Below are 22,974 nucleotides of genomic sequence, written 5' to 3' on the forward strand. Positions count from 1 at the left end.
TCTTATGATTCTATAGGTTGGTTGGGCAGTTCTACCTCCCATGGTGTCAGCAGAGGCACTGGGAAGGCAGGAAGATTCAAATGGTCTCATTTACATGACTGGCAGCTGGTGCTGGCCTCCCTACGAGCCCATCTGCAGCTATTGGCTGAAATTCTGTTCCACATGAGCTTCTCCATGTGGCTGTTTGGGCTCCTTCCCAGTATGGTGATCTCAGGGCAGTCACACTTCTTACGTGGCAGCTAGGTCTCAAGAGCATAAAAGCAGAAGCTTCCAGGCCTTCTCAAGGCCTTGGCCTAGAATTGGCACAATGTTAGACTGCATTCTGTTGGGTCAAGTGATTGGAAAGTCAGCCTATATTCAAGGAGAGGAGAGGATTTTGCAAAGATGTGAATACTTGGAGGTATGGTTATTTTCCCACAAGACCCTAAGAAATATCTACTACATCTACCTTTTAGGGAACTGAGAAAGTTGGATACCCCTTCCAGCATTATTTTAAAGTGTCAATGCTTTGAGGTTCCTGGGTGGTGCAGTCAGATGAGCATCTGACTCTTGGTTTCGGCTCAGGTCATGATCCATGATCTCAGGGTCCTGGGATCAAGTCCCAAGTCAGGCTCTGCACTCAGAGGGGAGTCTGCTTGAAGATTTCTCTCTCTTCTTCTCTCTCTGCCCCTCCCCCTACTCATGGGCACATGCTCTCTCTCTCTCTCTCAAATAAATGAATAAATCTAAATAAATAAAATGTCAATGCTTTAATCTTTCTTTTGATGGTATGGGTGGTGCTCTTAAATCTTGTCTGTGGCCCTAGCTTATTATTTTCCTCTCAGATTTCCTGGCCTCATCTTTTTTAAAAAGCCTCCATCTTTGCTACACACATCAAGTGACCTGGGGTTGAAAGTTGAAACCAACTAGCTTGTTGCAAATAAAAGAATATCCCCCAATACATATCATGATCTTTGTTATCAGTAAATGCGTAAGTTTCCATAAAGAGCAGGTTCTCAGGCAAGCAGAGCACCATTTGGTGGGGGGCTGGGGAGTAGGAAAAGCATCCTTACGTCTGAGTGACTGAAGAGCTAAAATACCCAAGACAAGAACCTTGAAACTTAGTCCAAAGCTATCACTTCACCTTACAGGGAGGAGGAAAAAGTAATACAGAAAAACAAGGAATTTGTATGGTTCCCACAGCCTTATCCATCCATACACAATGAGGTACTGTTTAGAACAACAGTAAAATGCTCCCTGTTCCCCAACAAGCTCCCTCCTCACTGTGCCATGATGCCACCAGAGTTGCATTTTGGTCCTGGTGAGCTCTTTAGAAGGTCATTTCACTCAAAGGAAAAAGTTGGCAGCAGAAAGCTCCCAGCAAAATTAGCAAATAGCAAGGTCCAGAGGGAAAGAGCCGTAGTTCACAAAACAGAACCTTTTTGATGTTGACAGAGAAAGATTCGAGCTGAGGAGGATTCAGAACAACTTAGAGCAGGGTTTATTGTATTTATGCTGCCTCTTTTCTGCCCTGGATCCCTTGCAGACAACGCTATCCTAGGGCTCCTCTAGATTCTTACCAGTCCAAGCTCACCCGGGGCCTGAGAATCCTTCTCAACTCAACACTCCATAAATACACACTACCAAGGTCTGGAGCTGGTCTGCAAGGTGAAATCGATTGTCCATCTCTGGTGAAGAGATTAAGTATTATCTTTTTCCCCATGAATTCATGAATATGTGGGGTTCCAAAAAGACCATCAGACCACTCTGCACAGAAGGCTGGTCTTGGCAATCATGCCAAGGATAAACGCAGCACTGCTGGGAACAGTTGAAGGAAGGGTCAGGTCTAGCAGAGTGGACACCGACAGGGGAACCTGGGGACACGACAATGAGCAGCCACTCTGCCTCCTCCTGTATGCCTTGGGTCAGCCCTGTGCGCAAAGGCAAGAACTCCATCCCTGTTTTCAGAGCAAAACAAAAATTATAACCTAAAACCAGACCCCAGCTCAGCTATTTACAGCATGAACTCAGGACTCAAAAGTGCCAGGTGAGGTGTTTATGACAACACTTCCCCAGAGGCATAAATGGAAATTACTAAAATTATAGGTGACTTGGCTATTTAGGGGCAGTTACGAGCATTTCTAAATCTGAATGATGCCTGGGGAAGCTGGAAGCCTTTGACATTCCAGCAGCCCTTCTTAAAGCCACATAGTATTAAAGATACTTGGGGCCTGAATATATAAAACCACATCCTGTGTTGGTATCTGCAGGCCTGTGATTCTTAAACAGGATCGCACTTTGTGATTCTTAGCTGTTCGTGGATTTCAGCATTAGAATATTTATCCTCGTGAAGTGGCCACAACATTTAAGACTAGTAACCGAATGTTTATTTGTGGAACTTAGCCTTGCCCACGGTTTACCGAAATAACAGGAAAACTGGCCTTTTTCTGTGTCTGAACTATGTTTTCTTCCCAACACGTTCTTGCAATGCCAACAACGTATGTTTAAGGAAAAAAACTCCACCGGCATATAGTCCTTAAAAAAGTTAACAATTCATGGAAAAAGTTGGTAAGATTTTCCCTGAAACATATAACAACTTAGAGACATGTGGGATTTCTGTTTATTCTTACTGTCGTCTAAAAGTGATGACTATCAACACTTGATTACTCTCATTGCCTAAGTGAGTGGAACTTATAGATCTTTGTTTCCATTAGAAGTGAAGGGAGAAGGACAAAAACCTACAATTTGATTTCTAAAATGATATACTGAGACCACAAAAATACCCCTGGTCCAAGCTTACCATGTTTATGTCAACTCTACTAGCATTTTGAGATGTTTCATGAAGTTGACTAACCAAGGTCTGAGAAACTTTTAAGGAACAGAAAGAGAGAGAGAGATGGGGTTTGGGGTTAATCAACAGTGCTTAGATAGGAGCAGAGAGGATAGACAGAGAGATGCTAGCTAGCTAATGGGAGAGAGGGGGCTACACCTAAGTGACAAGTAGGATAACAGACAGAAAACCTTTCCCTCTGGTAACCCCCCATCTCAGGACTTCTGTGTCAAAGGACTCAAAGCCAGAATGCTGTCGACATCCTATCAGGTTGAATTCTAGATAGTTAAATGTAAGTTCAGAAAACACTAGAGGAATTAGAAGAAATTACAAGTAAATCATCTTGAGATGAGGAAGAGCTTTCCCGGTGTAACTCCGAAGGCATAAATAAACCATAATGGAAACATTGGTACACTTCACCCTCTGTACGTTAAAAACCATAAACAAAATGTAAGGGCGAGTGCCGTATAAAGAATCCATGTTTGGTACCTATGGCGAAAGTGTCCTATGGTTGATATACAGGGAATTCTCACAAATAAATGGAAAAAAAAAAAAGATAAATACTCAGGGGAAATAGGCAAATAACAAAAACAAGCAATTAACAGAAAAAATCCAAAGGCCCAGGGAACAATGCTCTACATCATTAGGGTCCAAAGAATAAGATGTTAAAGCGATTAAGATCATTTTTATAGTATTGAATGGTAAAAAAAAAAAAAAAAAAAAAATCAGAAAGAGTTACCAAAGATGCAGAAAGACACACCCTCTCATAGACTGCTGGCAGGAGTACAAAATAACACAATTTTCAGGAGGGCAATATGACAACACACTGTAAAAAAGCTTTTTTTCAAAACATTGGTTATAGAACATTCTAGAACCTCCATGCAATGGTATGTCAAAAAGCCATTAAAATGAAGTTGTGAAAAGATGTTTAATGACATGGAAAATGTACATATGATTAAGTGGAGAAGCTTAAATGGGTTGAGGTGAATGAGGCCCTGAGAATGGTATCAGACACATAGTAGGTGCTTTATTCAGAATGATTCTGATTTTGAGAGGCGCACCAGTGTATAAATATAGAAATAAAAATCTATGCATATCAAAATACCTAGTTAGTTTAGAAATATAGAAGACATTTATTTTCTTCTTTTGTTGTCTGTATTTTCTCAAGTTCCCACAAGCAATATGATTGGTTTTTGGAGGTAGAAAGGAAAGGTTTTCAAAAATGATGCTGTGGATAAACAGCCAGTGACATATTTATATATGTAAATAACCATAAACATTACATAATACCCACATGTGTAGATAAATATTATATGCACATAGAGTCAAAGCAAAGGAATTGAGAGCACGGAAAATAAAATGTTGACAAACCTCAGTGACCATTTCTGGGTGTTATGATAACGTGTGCTTTTTAGGAGTTGGTATGTGTGTGTGTTCTCCATTTCCAAAATATGTCATGCAAATGTTTTTCATTTATAATAAAGAAAAAGTTATTTTAAGCAATAACCCCTGGGATACCACAGGACCTCCTGAAATTTAAGCAGTGCCCCATTTTGCTACCCATCTAGGGTCAACGCCTCTGTCATCCTGGACCCCTTTGCACTCAGTTCCCACGGAAAGAGTCACCAAGTCCTGTTGATTGGTTAGAATATGTTTTGCATCTCTCCTTTCTTTGTTTCTACTGCCATCACTCTAATATCGTTGCTCGATCGCAATTTCATAAGGCCATTTTCCTGCTCGGAGGTGTCCGTCAGCTCTCCCCAACTCCTTGACCTGGAGTTGAAGGCCTCCCCATGTTATATACCCTGCATTATGAATCACAATCAAACCGGTCTCATTATTGTTCCAAATACACTGTGTATTTGTTTCACCCTTGTTTTTGCTCAGACTACCTCCAACCACTACATACCCAAGGGCCTTTCTCCTTTCCTCTGGGTTTCCTCTGAGGCAGAGCTGAAAATCCACCCTATTTGTGATTCCTGCCCCCACCGCCTAGAGGAAATACATTTCTCCTTTCCAGCCCATTCATGTTACACAGAGAACAACAAGAATAATACAAATAATCTTTTTTTTTTTACCTTCTCTATTAGATTGATTATATTTCTTTATATCCTTACCATAGCTCAGAAGCCTAGTAAATAGTACAAAATGAAGGTTTGGACGTAAATAAAACACTCTCCAAGACAGGACATTGTTTACATTTCTATCAACACAATCCTTTAATAAGTAAAGATATTAGCACTCCATTTAAATTAGCTGCCACAGGGCTGTGGTTCTACTTCACTGGCTCCTGGTGGGGTCCCCTAACAGAAGCCTTCCAGCCGAAGGGTGTTGGGGAAGGTCTTGCGCATGCTCATGCATTTTTCTTGGTCAATGTACAGGGAGTTGGCTTTGACAGCCAGGTCATGCTCCAGGGTGGCCTTGGTGTGGACCAGCGACTGCAGGGTGTCCTCCGCATCCCTCAGGCGCTGCTGCAAGGTCTGGATGGTGCTGTCCACCTCGTACACCTCGTTGACAAGGCTGCGTGAGGAAAGAGGCATCAGGTTAGGTGCGCTGAATTAAGGGCCTGCAGGGTATTGAAGTCCTACTGGAAGCTGCTGGGCTGAGTGCACACGGAGCTCCCAGAGGCACACGGGTCATCCCAACATCAGGACAAACATGCAGAGGAAGCAATACTGGGCTTCCTTGTGGTTCTAGAATCAGGCCAGCGCCACTCCCATTTACAACACCCAGAACCCAAAAGGCAAACTAAGCATATTTTAGGGACACCATCAAATTTACCATCAAGTTTTCATACACACACACACACACATTATGGTATTTTTTAAAAAGGGAAAACTTGTAAACATGTGACATTTTTTTAAATAATAAAAATGGGAAAAATCAAAGCTTAGCTGGACTTTCTTACATTTTTATAATCGGAATTATTTTCATGGTTAGGAAGAGGGGGACACCCAAGTTTACTCAGTGGCTAGAATTCAGCACAATAGCAGTGGGAGGGGTTAGTTAATGGGGCATTCCTGAAATTATAATGCTCCTGCCCCCCAGCAACATCCCAAGGCAATGCCTCAAGTTCCCAGACTAAATATATTTGTAATTGTTGAAAACGTAATAGAACAGGATAAGGCTTGAAATCGGCTGTATAAACAGTGAAATGGGTTGTAGTTCTAATAGTTTTAATTACCCTGTGATGATTAAAAAAAAAAAGACATTTTTTCATTAAGACAAAAAAGAAAAAATTCATTTCATGGAAAAACCTATAGCATCTCCTCAAATTATATTAGTCAATACTGTTTCAATTTTCATTTCCCTGATTATTAGCAAACAGGTGTCTCTTGGCCTTGTTGCTTGTTGCATTTCTTCTGTGAACTGCTTCTCTCCCTTGCTCCCTTGCTACTGAGGTATCTGACTCATTTGCAAAGAGCTCTTTCCATGTTAGGCATATTGATTTTTTTTTTTTTTTTTTTTTGGTCTGCTTTGCTTCTGGCAAATGTTTTCCCTAATTCATTTTTTGCCTTTTTAATTCTGGTTATGACGTATTTATTATATGTAAGATTTCAATTTTTTTACAGTAAGCCAAATCTTTCTCTTTCTTTGTGATTTCTTCCATTGTGTTTATATTTAGAAAGTCTTTCTCTTCCTGGGGAGAAATTAAGCAGGGGCTCCTTTACCCACTGATTTGGCCAGTTATATTGAGGAGAGATGACTATGTGGTCACTTAAGAAAAAAATTAGGGAACCGTTTATAAAAAGACAATAATAATAATAGCAACACATTTATTAACTACTTTATTATATATATGTGTATATATACATACTATATATATATAGTATATATATATACATACTATACATATGTATATAGTATATATTATTCTAAGTATTTTACACGATCAGAAAATTTAATCCTCATAACAACACCATGAAGTAGATACTACGATTATCCCCATTTTACAGATGACAAAACTGAGGTATAAGAAATTTAGATAACTCTCCTTACAGTTTTGCTTGGAACTACCCATCAGCTGCTTTTAATTACCATGCTGCTCCCCTGCCTAACTCTGGTCAGCTAAAAACACAACTCAAATTTATCAAATTGTAACTAGTGATTCAATATTAAGGTCTTCTTTATTTGGGAATCCATTTATCAGCAGACTGGAGGTGCATGGAATTAATTAAAATATACAGTAATACAGGGGTGCCTGGCTGGCTCATTCAGTAGAGCATGCAACTCTCAATCTCAGGATCATGAGTTCAAACCCCACATTGGGCGTAGAGCCTACTTAAAAAAAAAATAAAACATAAAACATACAGTAATGTAAAGAGAACAGCGACCACATAAAGATATGTGTGTCCTTAGGGATAGAAAGGGTTTTCACCAGCACAGAAGAATATCCAGGCCATGTTAAAATTATTATTAAACCAAGGCAACAGTCTAGCTTCACAGAACTCTGCAGCTGGAAAATAAATGTGAGAGGTCATCAAGCCCAGCTTCCTTGTTTCACAGACAAGGAAACTGAGCTGGGGGACTGATGAGCTTCCCTCCCCACAGGCACGCGGCCCACATGTGTTTATAAGCTTCGCACAGTTATCCAGGAAACTAAGAAGGAAATAAGGAGTCTCACTGGCCATAATAAGGAACTGGATCCCATTTCCTGCCCCTACCGTCTGAGCTCCCTGCAAGCAAAGGACAGAAGCAGAGACCCGGGATGTTGGCTTCAGCATCCAGGACCCCCTTGGGTAAGACCATTTCTATTTGGAATGCCCACCATGTAGGGTGGCCAGGTTAATACACAGGATGCCCAGTTAAATTTGAATTTCAGATACATGTGCAATTGTTTTAGTGTAAGTATTTTTTTAACTGTGATCAAAGACACACAACAGAGAATTTACCGTCTTAACCATTTTTGGGTGAACAGTTCCAGCAGCATTCCCTGCATTCACACTGATGTGCAACCATCACCACCGTCCATCCACGGAACTCCTTACCTTGCAAAACTGAAACTCGGTCCTCATGACACACTGACTCCCCATACCCCTGAGCCCCTGGCAATCACCATTCTACTTTCTGTCTCTCTGAATATTTGGGATATATTTATACCGAAAACCATTCATGGTTTACCTGAAACTCAAATTTTACTGGCCATCCTGAGTTTCGATTTGCAAAATTGGGCAACCCCACCAGAGGGGCCCATGTAGTGCTCGGCACGAAGTGGGCTCTCACAGAATATTAAGATGGTACCAAAGCAACAATTTTTCTACCCCAAATCCTCCATGATCTCTTCTTCTTAGAGGACAAACGGCACATTTTTAAGGAGATGCACCAAATCAGAAGCCGCTGTTTAGGCTGAGTGGAGGGGAGACAAGAGGGCAGGGAAGGGGGTTCTCATTTCGGACTCCATAGAGATCTGTATTCGGTGAATTCATTTGAACATCAGAAAGCATCTCAATCTTACTTGTGAAATTGAACAAGAAAACTTGCAGGGAAAAATACGGTGAAATGTGTGACATAGAAGAATAAAGGAATAATTTCTTCGCAGTGTTATCTTGTGTTGAGCAGTAGTATGAGAAAACAAGAGGAAACAGCATTCATACCTAATGATAACCTATGTTCTAGCCACATGATGGAAGCAATGCAAGCAACACTTTGGAAAAAAGAGAATTGCCATGGGCGAAGAAACTCACAATACGGTGTTGATTTGAAAAGTCAAGATAGGGGTTAAGCGGTTAAGCGACTGCCTTCGGCTCAAGTCATGATCCTGGAGTCCCAGGATCGAGTCTAGCATCGGGCTCCCTGCTCAGCAGGGGGTCTGCTTCTCCCTCTGACCCTCCTTCCTCTCATGCTCTCTGTCTCTCATTCTCTCTCTCTCAAATAAATAAATAAAATCTTTTTAAAAAAAAGAAAAAGTCAAGATAGGGGCGCCTGGATGGCTCAGTTAGTTAAGTGTCTGACTTCAGCTCAGGTCATGATCTCGGGGTCCTGGGATGGGGCCCCCATCAGGCTCCCTCTGCCCCTGCCCTCCACTCTCCTCCCCTCCCCTGCTCATGCGCCCATGCTCTCTCGCTCTCTCTTTCTCAAATAAATAATCTTAAAAAAAAAAAATAAAGACTAAGTCAGGACAGAAAATCCCATAAGCAGCATGATCACAATTTTAACAAGCCTGGTGGCAAATACAAAAAAACGCTAACCTCGATTATCCCTCGATGGCACAAAGAATCAAGATGGGTTTTATTTTTTACTTCCTTTTTCTGATTTTTTTCTATCATGAACAGATGCTGCTTTTTTTTTATTCTTACGTTAATCCCCATACATTACATCATTAGTTTTAGATGTAGTGTTCCATGACTCATTGTTTGTGCATAACACCCAGTGCTCCATGCAGAATGTGCCCTCCTCAATACCCACCACCAGGCTAACCCATCCTCCCAACCCCCTCCCCTCTAGAACCCTCAGTTTGTTTTTCAGAGTCCATCATCTCTCATGGTTCGTCTACCCCTCCGATTTCCCCCCCTACATTCTTCCCCTCCTGCTACCTTCTTCTTCTTCTTCTTCTTTTTTTTTTTTCTTAACATATATTGCATTATTTGTTTCAGAGGTACAGATCTGAGATTCAACAGTCTTGCACAATTCACAGCGCTTACCAGAGCACATACCCTCCCCAGTGTCTATCATGCTACTTTTAAAGCCAGAAAGAATGCGGTAAATATTTTACCAAAAGGAAACACAATTTTGAGGGACTTAAACTCTCTTTGGCCTTTAGAGACCAACACCACAACAGGGCAACGGGGCAAATTTATCTGCTCTGCCATGCCCACCTATACCAGCCCGGAGGGGTCTGCTCCCAAGACACCTGCAGGCAGCCCGAAAGGGGCAAGGTGCTCACAAAAGGCTCACAGAAGCAACAATAAGCTGTGAAGACGCATCCACACAAAGCATCTCCCTTCATCTTAGAAACTGCACTGTTAAGAAAACAGAAAGACTTTCAATGGGGCGGGGGAAGGAACTGAAACCTAAGTGCCTAAAGTTTCCTTTGGTCTCCGATTGGTAAGCACAAAATCTGAGAACCGATCTAAAAGCCCATTTCTGTTGTTGCTTCGATCCAAGGTGGATTAAAAAAAAAGTCTCTTGGAAGACCCCAGGGTATAAAGTATCACTAGCAAAGAAACAGGTACTTGGGGTGGTTGCTACAACAGTACCAGGGATGGGGTTTATGGAAGTGGGTTGTATATAATCCCACCGGGCCCGCCTCTCACCTTCCCCTGCACTACTCTGCTGGCTTCAGAAGGAACCCTGAACCCAGAGGCAGGAAACAGAGCACAATGATCTATGAGTCCTTACTCCTAGCTGACAAACACTAGTCTAGTGGAAAATTTATCCCGGTAGAGAACTTTTGAAAATACAGATGTTGAGGGCGCCTGGGTGGCTCAGTTGGTTAAGCGACTGCCTTCGGCTCAGGTCATGATCCTGGAGTCCCGGGATCGAGTCCCGCATCGGCCTCCCTGCTCGGCAGGGAGCTTGCTTCTCCCTCTGACCCTTCCCCCTCTCGTGTGCTCTCTGTCTCTCTCATTCTCTCTGTCTCAAATAAATAAATAAAATCTTTAAAAAAAAAAAAAAAGAAAAGAAAATACAGATGTTGAAAGATCAATGATTTTTTTTTAATTTTTTTTTTTTGATTTTCTATTTTTTTGGAAAGGGAAAAGATCTACAAAATGCAGGCTGCTAGCACCCTTCCTCCCACTCCTGCGTGAATATGGCTGGGGGGTCCTGTATTCCCCTCCCCTTGTGCCCTTAGAAACACATTCTCACCCATCAAGGCCACATCTCTGCCTCGGCTTCCTTGTTCTTGGCCGATCACAGAGAGCTGTTCTGCTGAAACTGCTCATTTTGGGGGGAAATTACAGAACTGAAAAAAACATTTTGCATTCAAATACAAATAAAGCTACCGTCGTTTTTTGTTTTTGGTTTTTTGGTTTTTTTGTTTTTCGCCCTAAATGTACCAAGATTATTGAAGCAAAGCAGAACCTGGTGTGGCCTGCCACCAAAAATGCCAAACATGGTTAGAATTGCTTTTGAAGGAATGAGATCTTGCCATTTGCAACGATGGAACTGGAGGGTATTATGTTGAGTGAAATAATGATATGATCTCACTGATATGAGGAATTCTTAATTGCAGGAAACAAACTGAGGGTTGCTGGAGTGGGGGTTGGGGTGGGAGGGATGGGCTGACTGGATGATAGACACTGGGGAGGGTATGTGCTCTGGTAAGCGCTGTGAATTGTGCAAGACTGTTGAATCTCAGATCTGTACCTCTGAAACAAATAATGCAATATATGTTAAGAAAAAAAAGAAGAAGAAGAAGGTAGCAGGAGTGGAAGAATGAAGCGGGGGAAATCGGAGGGGTAGACGAACCATGAGAGACGATGGACTCTGAAAAACAAACAGGGTTCTAGAGGGGAGGGGGGTGGGAGGATGGGTTAGCCTGGTGATGGGTATTAAAGAGGGCACGTTCTGCATAGAGCACTGGGTGTTATGCACAAACAATGAATCATGGAACACTACATCTAAAACTAATGATGTAATGTGTGGGGATTAACATAAAAATTAAAAAAAAAAGCTGGGAAAAAAAAAAAAAGAATTGCTTTTGAAAGGACCCGTTCAGAACACTGTAAATGAAAATAAAAGTCTCGAAATGAAAACTGCCGTTTTTCTCTGTCCTCGTTCCCCTGAGCCCGTGGTCTTTCTGGCAACAATACTTGAACAAGAAATCCTTACGGAAACAAAAGTAGGTTTTGTCCTAAAGTCAATAAAGGGGCAGAGGAAATGGACATAGTATGGATTCCATAGGAAGCAAAGGGAAAGTAAATTCGTGTAGCTGTGAAGGGGGGATAAAGTAAAAATAATTCAGCTTCTGTGGAGCAGCCTTCAATGCCTATTGTCTGATAACTCCAACAACAAATTAGACCACTACTCAAAACCCTTTTATTTTTTTTAAGGATTTTATTTATTTATTTGACAGAGAGAGACACAGCGAGAGAGGGAACACAAGCAGGGGGAGTGGGAGAGGGAGAAGCAGGCTTCCCACCGAGCAGGGAGCCCGATGCGGGGCTCGATCCCAGGACCTGAGCCGAAGGCAGACGCTGAATGACTGAGCCACCCAGGAGCCCCTACTCAAAACCCTTTTAAAAAAACAGCCCCGGGTTTGTCCAATGCCAGTCTGAACAACTGATGGATCCCCGTCTCTACTTCTGGTGACTCTGCAGAAACTCAGAGAATAAAACTTCGCTCAACTTCCCCTAATATGATTTGCAGAAAGCCACCATTCGTGATCTAATCCTAACTGGCCAGATGGCCGTGTACTCACTGCTACACTCTTCGGAAGCACGTGGACACCGCAGATGGGCCTCTGGAGTGGAGGACAGCTAATCCTAAATAATGAACGGGCTGTGTAGGAAGAGGGGTTCTCTGGAACCCACTTGGGGAAATGTCTAGCCAGCATGGGTGCACACCTATATGGCTATGGCCCAGACAACAGCTCTACAAGGAGAAATGCAGCTAATTCGTTAGCATATATGCCAGAGCATGCTTCTTAGCATCCAACACAGACAACATGCATGCTGTATGGGTAGGGCGTTTTGCTGTAAAGATCTCCTCTGTGATTCTCAGTTTCATCCTCTATGAGAGAGAGATGGGGATATAGTATCTGCTTTGCTGACTTGCTCCATAAGGGCACTGAGGAGGTTGGATGGGATCGGGAGCACGATAGGGGGATGATAAAAGCACCATACGTGTGAAAGATGGGGGAAGCAGAAGCAAACAGTTGGTTTGGTTGGATAGGGCTCTGCAGTGGGGCAGGCAAGAATTCAAACCATGCCTCTACTTACCATGTCACGCAACATGCTTCTGCCTCAGTTTCCTTATTTTTGAAATGCAGACGATGAATGAGGTAGTGTAAGGAGCTGAGGATGGAGCTCAGCACAGAATGAGATCCATATATGGCAGCCTACTCTACTCCTGCCACTTCACCATCTTTCTTGTCTTCATTGTTGTTGGCACAACAAGGATCTCCCTTACCCTCCAAGAAATCCACACTTGCTTCCTTGGCAGGGCTCAAAGCTGATTTATCCCTAGGATCAATCCTTTGTGATGATGAGGGAATCCCATCATGGAACCAGGTAGGAGGCGAGACTACTGGCATTTCCCCACGGCACCAGAAAGAATTTGGAGTTCAAGTGAGGCACCTTTGTTCCTCCAGTTGCTATAAATTTGATTTGCTTCTGCACAGAGCATTTCATGACCTGAGAAAAGCCATGGAGAAATCCAGAAAGAAAAGACAAGCTGACAGATATTGGGAAATTGGAAATGAAGCCAGAACGTCGGCGGGGTGGGGGGGGGGGGGAGTTTTGCCCAATTCCTGAGGAGCCCATCCTAAAAGGAATGTTCAAAGTTAAAATCATCATCATGATAAAAGACGCCTAGTGTTGGGTGGATAAATGGCGGCATGAGAGTCTTGTGGCCATGTCTATGGGGGGATGTGCTTGATGAAGTCCAGCTGTTTTCGATTTCCAGTGAGAACAGAACAAACTGAAGTGACCCTGAAGGGGCTCTAGGGGACCATGAGGATGGTCTTAATGGGGAGAGTAGATATAAATGCCAAAAAAGGCTAATGAGAACAATATGGGTGAGAGCAAATAGAAAGGGGTCAGTGGAGCTGGTACCACAAGTCCCTTTTCTGATGAGTCCCAGGCACTGAAAACCACACAGCAAGTAATGCACTCTGCTGCTTATAAGAGAGATATTCTGGAAACTCCAGACCCCAGGGAAGCGCAGAGGAACCCAGAGGCCACATTGGCCCCACTGAATGAGGCTTCACGTTTATTATCACTTTTTTTTTTTTTGTATATGGTGTTGATATCATTTCCCTTTTTTATTTTTATTTATTTTTATTTTTTAAATTTTATTATGTTATGTTAGTCACCATACAATATATCATTGGTTTTTGATGTGGTGATCCACGATCCATTGTTTTCGTATAACACCCAGTGCTCCATGCAGTACGTGCCCTTCTTAACACCCATTTCCCTTTTTTTTAAATTGTGGTAAAATGTACATAACACAAAAAACTTACCATCTCAACTGTTTTTCAGTGTACAGTTTGGTGGCATTAAGTACTTTCAAACTGTGGTGCGTCTATCACCACCATCCATCTGCAGAACTTATTCATCCTCCCCAACCGAAATTCTACGCCCATTATTAATAATTATTAAGACTTCCGAAGAAGGCTCCAACACAATGACTCTTACTGTGCTCTTCCATATGACCAGTGAGAAAGCGGAAGGAAGCGCCTTCATAAAGAGCATGGAGCCGCCATGGGGCTGGTGGGTTGCCCCAAGGAGCGCCCCGAGCTTGCCCCTCCTGCTCAGGGCCCACTTCCGTCTCACCGTAGCTGAGCCATGTCCCGACAGAGCTCTATGTTGGGTCTCCTGGTGCGCTCGTCCAGTCTGGTCTGAGCCACCTTCAGGAAGGCAGACTTGTCCTTGATGGCCTTCTTGATGGATTCTATGGTCATTTCAGTCTGGAAGATCTCCTGCAGCGTCTGTGTGAAGAGAAGCAAATGTTTGAGGCCTCTTGCATTTAAGGCCTGAGGCCCACCTTGCCCTCTCCCATGGGGAGGTGGTTTCTCTGAGGGCCTTTCTCCCCCCACCCCAGCCCCATCCCCGGGAATCTCTGGAGAGCTGACTGTGTGTGTCTCTTCCCAACTCCAGGTGAAATCTGCCAGGCGGAGAGTATTTACACCACAGAAATGAGCAAATACGACAAATCGGAGCCTCCTTCCCACACACAGCCCCCACCGATTGTTAAATAATTACCAGCACACATGTGTGTGTAACTCTGAAAAAAAGTGAGGCCAAGAGGTTTCAATGGCCCTTACATCCCTCCTCACATCAGTATGTCCTGCCTCTTTATCTTCTTACTAGTGTCATAGAGATGTTTTCCTGCTAGTAAGAAGCAAACCAATTCAAGTTTCTGAGTGTCTCCCTTGCAAGGGAGGAGCGCTGGCAGTGTTGGGGAGTCCTGATTTTATATTCTTTTTTTCTTAAAGGAAGATCCTCCAAACTACATAAACCCAGATTCCTCCCTGGTCTCCTCTCCTATGCTCTGACAATTCTTCTCTCTTCTATGACTTTGACCTCTGCACTTGCAATTCTCCACATCTGTCCACCACTCCCCCCTTCCTCAGCCACCTTCCTGTGGCCTGGAGACACACCCCCGTGTCACCCAAATTCTTGTAAAATTTCGTGTCTTGACCACCACGCTCTCACTCAGTCCCACCTGGGCATTCTCCAGTTGGTACCCTCCAACCCTCCCCCCACGGTCCCTGCTCCGTGCATTCCACAATGGTCCTGCTCACTCCCTGCACTCCGACCAGCTCATCTGGAGGTGGCCCCTATATTCCTGGACCCAGTGGCCCTCGTGAAATTGTACTCTCAAAGGCGACAATAACCCTCCCCGATGTCTCCCTCTCTTTGAAACCCTTGCCCTGTTTGTCTTCTCCGGCCAGCTGCTGTCCTAATTCCTTGCCTCTCTCTGTAGCTGCTCCTCACCACTTCCCAGTACAAGGCTCTGTCTTGAGCCACTTCTCTGCTCCGTCCTTTCTCTCCTGCAGAGCTCTCCTGTAACCTCATGGATTCAGCACTTGCATAATCCAGGAGCCCTGAAATCTGTCACTTGAGCTTTGACCTCCTTCCCAAGCCTTCAACAACCTGTTGAAGATCATTGCACTGTTCCTATCCCCGAAGCCACCCTCAGGGGCTCCCTGCTCCCGAAGCCATTCCTGTCTCTCCCCAGTGGAAATAACTCTTCTGCTAAACTTAACGTTTTATCTGCAGCTCCTAGGAGTTCTTTCTGCACCTTTCTGGTCCTTTCTACTTTCATGTCTTGTCTCGCTCTAAGATACAAGATGGCAGGACCAGTGTGTTGTTCATGTGTGCATACCCCAAAGCACCCAGCACAGTACCTCCAATGTAGCTGTGCTGGCCTGAATGCTATCCCCTCCCCACCCCCAGGAAAGTTCCTGTGTTGAAGTCCTAACCCCCCACCCCAGTATCTTAGAATATGATTGTATTTGGAGATGGAGCCTTTGAGAGAGGTAATTATGCTAAAATGAGATCATTAGGGTACGTCCTAGTGCAATAGGACTGGTGTCCTTATAAGAAGGGGAGATTAGAATGCAGGCATGCACGGAGGGAAGAGCAAGTGAAGGCAAAGGGAGATGGCCATCTCAAGCCAAGGAGATAGACCTCAGAAGAGACCAACCCTGCTGACACCTTGATCTTGGACTTCTAGCTTCCAGAATTGTGGGGGGGAAAAAGATGACTTTTGTTGTTTATGCCACCCAGTCTATAGTGCTTTGTTGGGATAGCCCCAGGGAACTAAGGCAGAAGTAAATAAAAATTTGTTGAACAAAGGGACTCCATCAGGGCAGCCTTCTAGAAGCCTTCAGAATAGCTTCATACTGCCCAGTGGATACCTTCCCATCAATGTCCTCTACAGCTTGGCTCCAGGCTGCCTTTGCAAGCTTCTCTCCCAGGACACATGCCCTCCATTTACAGATCCAAATTCAACCTCTGACTGGCTACCTCCTGAGGCTTCGTTCGAGATCTCGTCCCCCTGCCCCGAATGTTCACCTCTTTCTCCAAACCCCAACAACACTTTCTGCATCTGTTATCTGGCAACCGCAATCTGTAATTTTCTATTGTAGTTACTAATTGTTCATGAGCTTGTCCTACATATGCACATCTTCACAAATATAAGCTTCCTGGGACCAAAACTGCATATTATACTTCTCTCTGCTCTTCTCTCTGTCGTCCAATAAGTATTTGTTGCTCAAAGAAGACACCATGAAAAAGGAAGTTAAATTGCTGCAGTCTGAGAAAACATGGCGCCCTCAATTGGATAATACTGCCTTCCAGCACACATGGCCGACTGTGTCAGGTTCTTAAAATAAGAAATGAAAACCTATAGGCAGCATAATCCACAGAAATAATAAGAGCTCCAAGACCAATGCTAAATAAAGAGCTCCTTGTTTATCTTGAAACACTCAAATTCTGCTTAAATCCTTCATTTTATTGTCATTGTAAAATGCTTATGCTTAGAGCACTTTAAAAAGTTCAATATCAGAAACACTTTGAACTACCTAATAGTTTCCTGTATTTGGTTTTGTATTCCAGAGAAAGGTCCTGAAGTAATTTAACAGAAAACATTCCTACCATATGTTCTAATAATAAATTCACTTCCTAGTTACATGCAGTGATTCATTAAACTTTAATCATAATATTTTTGTTTCTATTAAATACTAGGAACCTTTCAGTGCATAGTGCATTCTTTGTATTCCAAAAACCAGTGGATTCCAATTTCATTTTGACACCTGCCTACCTGGATAAAATAAATGGTGTGCTTTGTACTGTTTTTAATTTTTCTTAGTCTATATGGCCAGCAGTTCATGCGTCTTATGGTGTCTCTCCAGGAGTGGTGAGAGATTTGTGGTCCCAGAGCCCCCAGCTCTATCTATCCAGGTCGGCTAAGGGGTACCACCGGCACTTGATTTACCTTCGCTAAGTGAATCTGAATCTTATTTTTAGCATCTGCAGTCTCAGCAATGCGATTGGTGAAAGACAAGTTCACTTTGTTGAATTGATTCCACATCTCATTGGCAGTCACAACCAAGAGGTTTTGAATGTCGTCTCTTAGCTTGGCAGAGGCTGCTCGTTCACTTTGGGAACTGAGAATATTGTCATCTGTAAATTTGGCCCAGGATTCGGGCACTGAGACCCTGGGGAAAAAAAGTAGAACCATACAATGGTGACAGTGATGAATCAGCCTAGACAGACTGTAAGCGATCATTCATTTTGTGAAAGGGGAAACCCCCATCACTGAATCCTGGTTTATTATATAAAGTGTAAACATCAGAGGAAAGCTTATTTAAAACGTTTCTTAATTGTTCCTTATTTTTCTGCTTAGTTTCTGTAAATCCAGAGCATACACTAAGTCCTCTGCCAATCAGCAGGGGGGGGGGGCAGGAGTGGGGAATGGGTGAAGGATATGGGTATTTTGGGCTCATAAGAAATGTGTCTCACTGGCCCAATAAGCATGTGAGAAAATATCCAACCTCAGGAGTAATCAAAGGAGTACTAACAAAAACAGCAACATACTAATAACCCTTCATCAGAATAGCAAAGACTGAAGAGAATGATAATTTTCTGGTGAGCCTGTTTTTAAAAGGTTACTCTCAAATCCTGCAGGCAGGAATGTTGAATTGGTAGAACCATGCTAGAAGACAACATACACCAAGACCCTATCAAATGTATATAACCCAGAAATTCCATTTATGGAAATTTTTACTGAGACATAATTGGCATATAACATTGCATTATTTTCAGGTAGGTGCACACCATAATAATTTGATACATGTCTACATTGCGAATTGATTGTCACAATAAATTTCGTTAACATCCATCACCATACATAGTTACAATTATTTTTTTCTTCGGATGAAAACTGTTATGTTCTACTCTCTTAATAACTTTCCAAAACATACAATGCAGTATCATTAACTATAGTCACAAAGCTCTACTTTACATCTCTAGGACGAAAAATAAGGAGTGCTTCGTGAATTTGTGTGACACCCTTGCCCAAGACCCATACTCATCTTCTCTGCATCATTCCAATGTTAGTGTATGTGCTGCCAAAGCAAGCGATATAGAAATTTAACATAAGGGGGGCGCCTGGGTGGCTCAGTCGTTAAGCGTCTGCCTTCAGCTCAGGTCATGATCCCAGGGTCCTGAGATTGAGCCCCACATCGGGCTCCCTGCTCAGCGGGAGGCCTGCTTCTCCCTCTCCCACTCCCCCTGCTTGTGTTCCTGCTCTCGCTATCTCTCTCTCTGTCAAATAAATAAATAAAATCTTCAAAAAAAAAAAAAGAAATTTAACATAAGGAAATAATGCACCCAAAAGTGTATATGTGAGGATATTAATTTTCATCAATATTTATGACTATCCTTAAAAAACTGACAACAGTCTAAGTGTCCAAAAGTAAAGAAAAAGTTGAGTGAATTATGGTACATTTAAATAAGTAATCCATATAGCATGCAAACTTATGTTGCAGAATTTTTTCACAATGTTTTTGATATATCATAAAATGAGAAGTCAGACAGACTATATAAACAGCATGTGTGTAATGCCATTCTTTAAAAATATAAATCTCTATCTACGTGTGTGGAACAATATTAGAAGGACTAACAGTTAACATTGGGCATGGTGGATTTACAGGTGGCATTTCTTTGCTTGTTGATATAATGGGATATCAAATAAGACTCTTACTGTTGACAAGAGGTGTTAGCTCATGCCACAGTGACCCAAAATAACACCCTACATGCTCCATACCCTGACATTCCATGAAGGATGGCTAAAAATTCATGCTGGAAATAGAGAAGGCCCTCGATGGACGGCAAGGTGCTCAGTGTGTGTGGCTTGATCACAGCACATTCCCCGCCCCAGAAGGAAAAGAGGAAGATGATTCCGGCTCACCTCAAACCAAGTAAGAGGCATTTCAAGAGGACCACTTAGGACATAGAGTCTGAATCTGATTCACACCTGAAGAATCTAAAAATCAAAGTTGGCACCTGCTGCACTATTACAGGAATGCTAAGAGATGGGGTTGCTTTGGGGGTGACCAGCCCCACAAAAGAGAATCCATGTGGGGGTTACCTTAAAAGGGGGAGGGGGCATAAGCATGGGAAGGAGAACAAGGGAACTCTTTGAGGTGACAAAAATAGTCTTCATCTAAACCGTGGTCATGGTTACGTAGGCATAGAAATTTGTCAAAACTCACCAAAATGTATACACTTAGACCAAATGCATTTTAGCGTAGGTGAATTTCACCTCAATCTGTCAGGTTGATTTTTTTTTTTAAGGGAATGGCTAGAAAAACACCATGAACCCAAGACTGCATCCAGGGACGTGGTAAAGAAACCATTGGTGAAGCCAGTTTAACAAGCAGTGGTCCATAGCCAAACTGTGGAAAGAGCCAAGATGTCCATCGACAGATGAATGGATAAAGAAGATGTGGTGTATCACTGATATGAGGAATTCTTAATCGCAGGAAACAAACTGAGGGTTGCTGGAGTGGGGGGTGGGGTGGGAGGGATGGGGTGACTGGGTAATAGACACTGGGGAGGGTATGTGCTCTGGTAAGTGCTGTGAATTGTGCAAGACTGTTGAATCTCAGATCTGTACCTCTGAAACAAATAATGCAATATATGTTAAGAAAAAAAAAAAAGAAGAAGAAGGTAGCAGGAGGGGAAGAATGTAGGGGGGGACATCAGAGGGGTAGACGAACCATGAGAGACGATGGACTCTGAAAAACAAACTGAGGGTTCTAGAGGGGAGGGGGGTGGGAGGATGGGTTAGCCTGGTGGTGGGTATTGAGGAGGGCACATTCTGCATGGAGCACTGGGTGTTATGCACAAACAATGAATCATGGAACACTACATCTAAAACTAATGATGTAATGTATGGGGATTAATGTAAGAATAAAAAAAATACAAAAACAAAACAAAACAAAAATAATAATAAAAAAAAAAGAAGATGTGGTGTATATATACAATGGAATATTATGCAGCCATCAAAAGGAATGAGATCTTGCCATTTGCAACGATGTGGATAGAACTAGGGAGTGTTAATGCTGAGCGAAATTAAGTCAATCAGAGAAAGACATGTATCATATGACCTCACTGATATGAGGAATTCTTAATCTCAGGAAACAAACTGAGGGTTGCTGGAGTGGTGGGGGGTGGGAAGGATGGAGTGGCTGGGTGATAGACACTGGGGAGGGTATGTGCTATGGTGAGCCTTGTGAATTGTGCAAGACTGTTGAATCTCAGATCTGTACCTCTGAAACAAATAATGCAATATATGTTAAGAAAAAAGAAGATAGCAGGAGGGGAAGAATGAAGGGGGGGATATCGGAGGGGTAGACGAACCATGAGAGACGACGGACTCTGAAAAACAAACAGGGTTCTAGAGGGGAGGGGGGTGGGAGGATGGGTTAGCCTGGTGGTGGGTATTAAAGAGGGCACGTTCTGCATGGAGCACTGGGTGTTATACCCAAACAATGAATCATGGAACACTACATCAAAAACTGATGATGTAATGTATGGTGATTAACATAACGATAAAAAACCCCAAGCAGTGGTAATAAAATGTGAAGTTGTTTTTCAGCTTGTACCCCGCAGAATCCAGGGCATCCAACACATTGGCAACACTTTATTTTCTTTATGCTTATCTGTGTTGTCTAGGTTTTTCTGCTTCAAGTAGCTGCTATTTTCATAGTTAGAAATACAATCACTCTTTTTGAGCTTTTTGAGGTATGGTTGACTTACAATGTCCTATTACTTTCAGGTGTACAACACAGTGATTCGACAATTCTATACATTACTCAGTGCTCACCACAATAAGTGTAAACAACAAATATTCTTTTACAAAACAATAGAAGAGGCAAATGTCAAGGCCTGACAGGAATACACATGCTTACTGAAGACTCGTCCAAAGCAGGGTGTGTCTTTTATCTTCCCCACATCTTCCCATATTTTCCATTTTAATCTGTAAGCTGCATCATTTTGAAGGGGGAGAGAATGAATTAAATGACACTGAAATCATAGAAGTGGTTCATGCCTGACTTACGTCGCATCAACCCTCTCCACGCCGCGAAAGTAGCTGACGCCATCCGATGTGTTTCGCAGATGGTGGCACTTATCATCAATTCGGAAAGCCGCCTGTTTATCACTCAGGTCCTTCTCCAGCTCGTGCTGGGAAGCTCTGTTAGCTCTGTAACACAGAGTGGGGAAATAGAGCTTCAGGCTTAGGAAACAATTTGATATGAGGAAGAGTAATTGGCTCTTCTGTGCTGGGACCCACCCACTACTGCTGTCTGGGTCGCTCCTCTTTCACACAATGTCCAGCTTCCCAATTAAAAAGAGGCTTCCCTGGAGATGTCCATACAAGTGAGTAATTAGAACCCTGTCCACACTTCCCCTCCCATGGTGTGTGGTGGAGCTTGGGGGGAAAAAGGTATAGATAAACAGAAGGCAGGTATCTGGAGCCCCAGGGCTGGGACCTGTCTTCCTAACACAAACATTGTTCCAGACAGGACCCTGGTTTAAAGTAATCTGTCCACATCTGTGCCTCTATTTCCTTCTTCTTTTTCCTCTTCTATACCCTAACTCCTCCATTCTTTGAGTGCAATTCCCCAAGAAGTTCTATAGGCTAATAGACATCTATAGCCAGCCTCCCTCCTTCCATAAGTGACCTCAGTTTGTGGTCACATGAGGCCTAAGAAGTTTGCCAGGAGATAGAAACCAAGCATCAATATTGAGCTCTGAGGCCAGAGACAGAGTAATTGAAAGGAGATCAGGAATTGGGGGCCCCCAGGCTCATCTGCTCCAGTAGCCACCCTCCTGGGAAGGAAGAGGCTGAGATACATGGTGTTCCCTGCCCTGCCAAACAGAGAGGAGACCCGGCAGCTCACTACCAAGGAGATAGACCCATGGGGTGGGCATGGGTGACAGGTGAGCCATGTCTTTAGTCATGCAGTGGTTGATTCAACAAGTAATTACTGAGTGTCTACTACCTGTCAAGCACTGTTCAAGCCTGAATGTATCAATGGACAAAGCAAACATCTCTTCTCTCAAGAAGTGTACATTCTAGAGGGAGGAGAGAGGCAATACCCCTAATGAATAAGCAAATCATGTAGTTTGTTAGAACAGTGCAGAAAACAAAGCAGAAAAAAGGAAACGAGTGTGAATGATGATTTAAATAAGATGGTCAGAGTAGGACTCCTTGAGGAGGTAATGTTTGAGCAAAAACTTGCAGAAGGAAGAAGCAGATCACTCAGGGCCTTGTTGGAGGACATTGGAAGGAGTCAAGTTTTCCTCCAAGTGAAATGAGAGACCACTGACTTACAATTTTAAAGGACCATTTGGTGCTGGGTTTAGAACAGATTGTAGGGGGCAGGGAGACCCATTAACAGATAGGTACAGTTACCCAGGTGAGAGATAGTGGCTTGGACCAAGGGGGTAGCAGTGAAGGAGGTGACAAGTGTTCAGATTCTC

The 22,974-nt window shown here is 43.0% G+C and overlaps 1 protein-coding gene and 1 non-coding gene across 2 annotated transcripts in view; both read right to left on the reverse strand.

Annotated features, from left to right (window-relative positions):
* Positions 1–5,110: 5,110 nt before the first annotated feature.
* TEKT3 (tektin 3) overlaps positions 5,111–22,974 on the reverse strand; it is a 31,985-nt gene continuing 14,121 nt past the window's right edge. The window contains exons 4-7 of the mRNA XM_064582457.1: positions 21,548–21,691; positions 17,417–17,639; positions 14,248–14,402; positions 5,111–5,329 (exon numbers count right to left, since the gene is read on the reverse strand). Of these exons, the coding sequence (XP_064438527.1) occupies positions 5,113–5,329; positions 14,248–14,402; positions 17,417–17,639; positions 21,548–21,691 (739 nt within the window). The 3' untranslated portion in view covers positions 5,111–5,112. The remainder of the gene's footprint in view (positions 5,330–14,247; positions 14,403–17,416; positions 17,640–21,547; positions 21,692–22,974) is intronic.
* On the reverse strand, positions 18,458–18,560 carry LOC123841754 (U6 spliceosomal RNA). Its single transcript, XR_006790285.1, has one exon. It is a non-coding gene; the product is annotated as a U6 spliceosomal RNA (small nuclear RNA).

The sequence above is a fragment of the Mirounga angustirostris genome, unplaced genomic scaffold (genome assembly GCF_029215605.1).
Source record: "Mirounga angustirostris isolate CCGP_5_RB_7025 unplaced genomic scaffold, mMirAng1.0.hap1 SCAF_17, whole genome shotgun sequence".
Lineage (NCBI taxonomy): Eukaryota > Metazoa > Chordata > Mammalia > Carnivora > Phocidae > Mirounga > Mirounga angustirostris.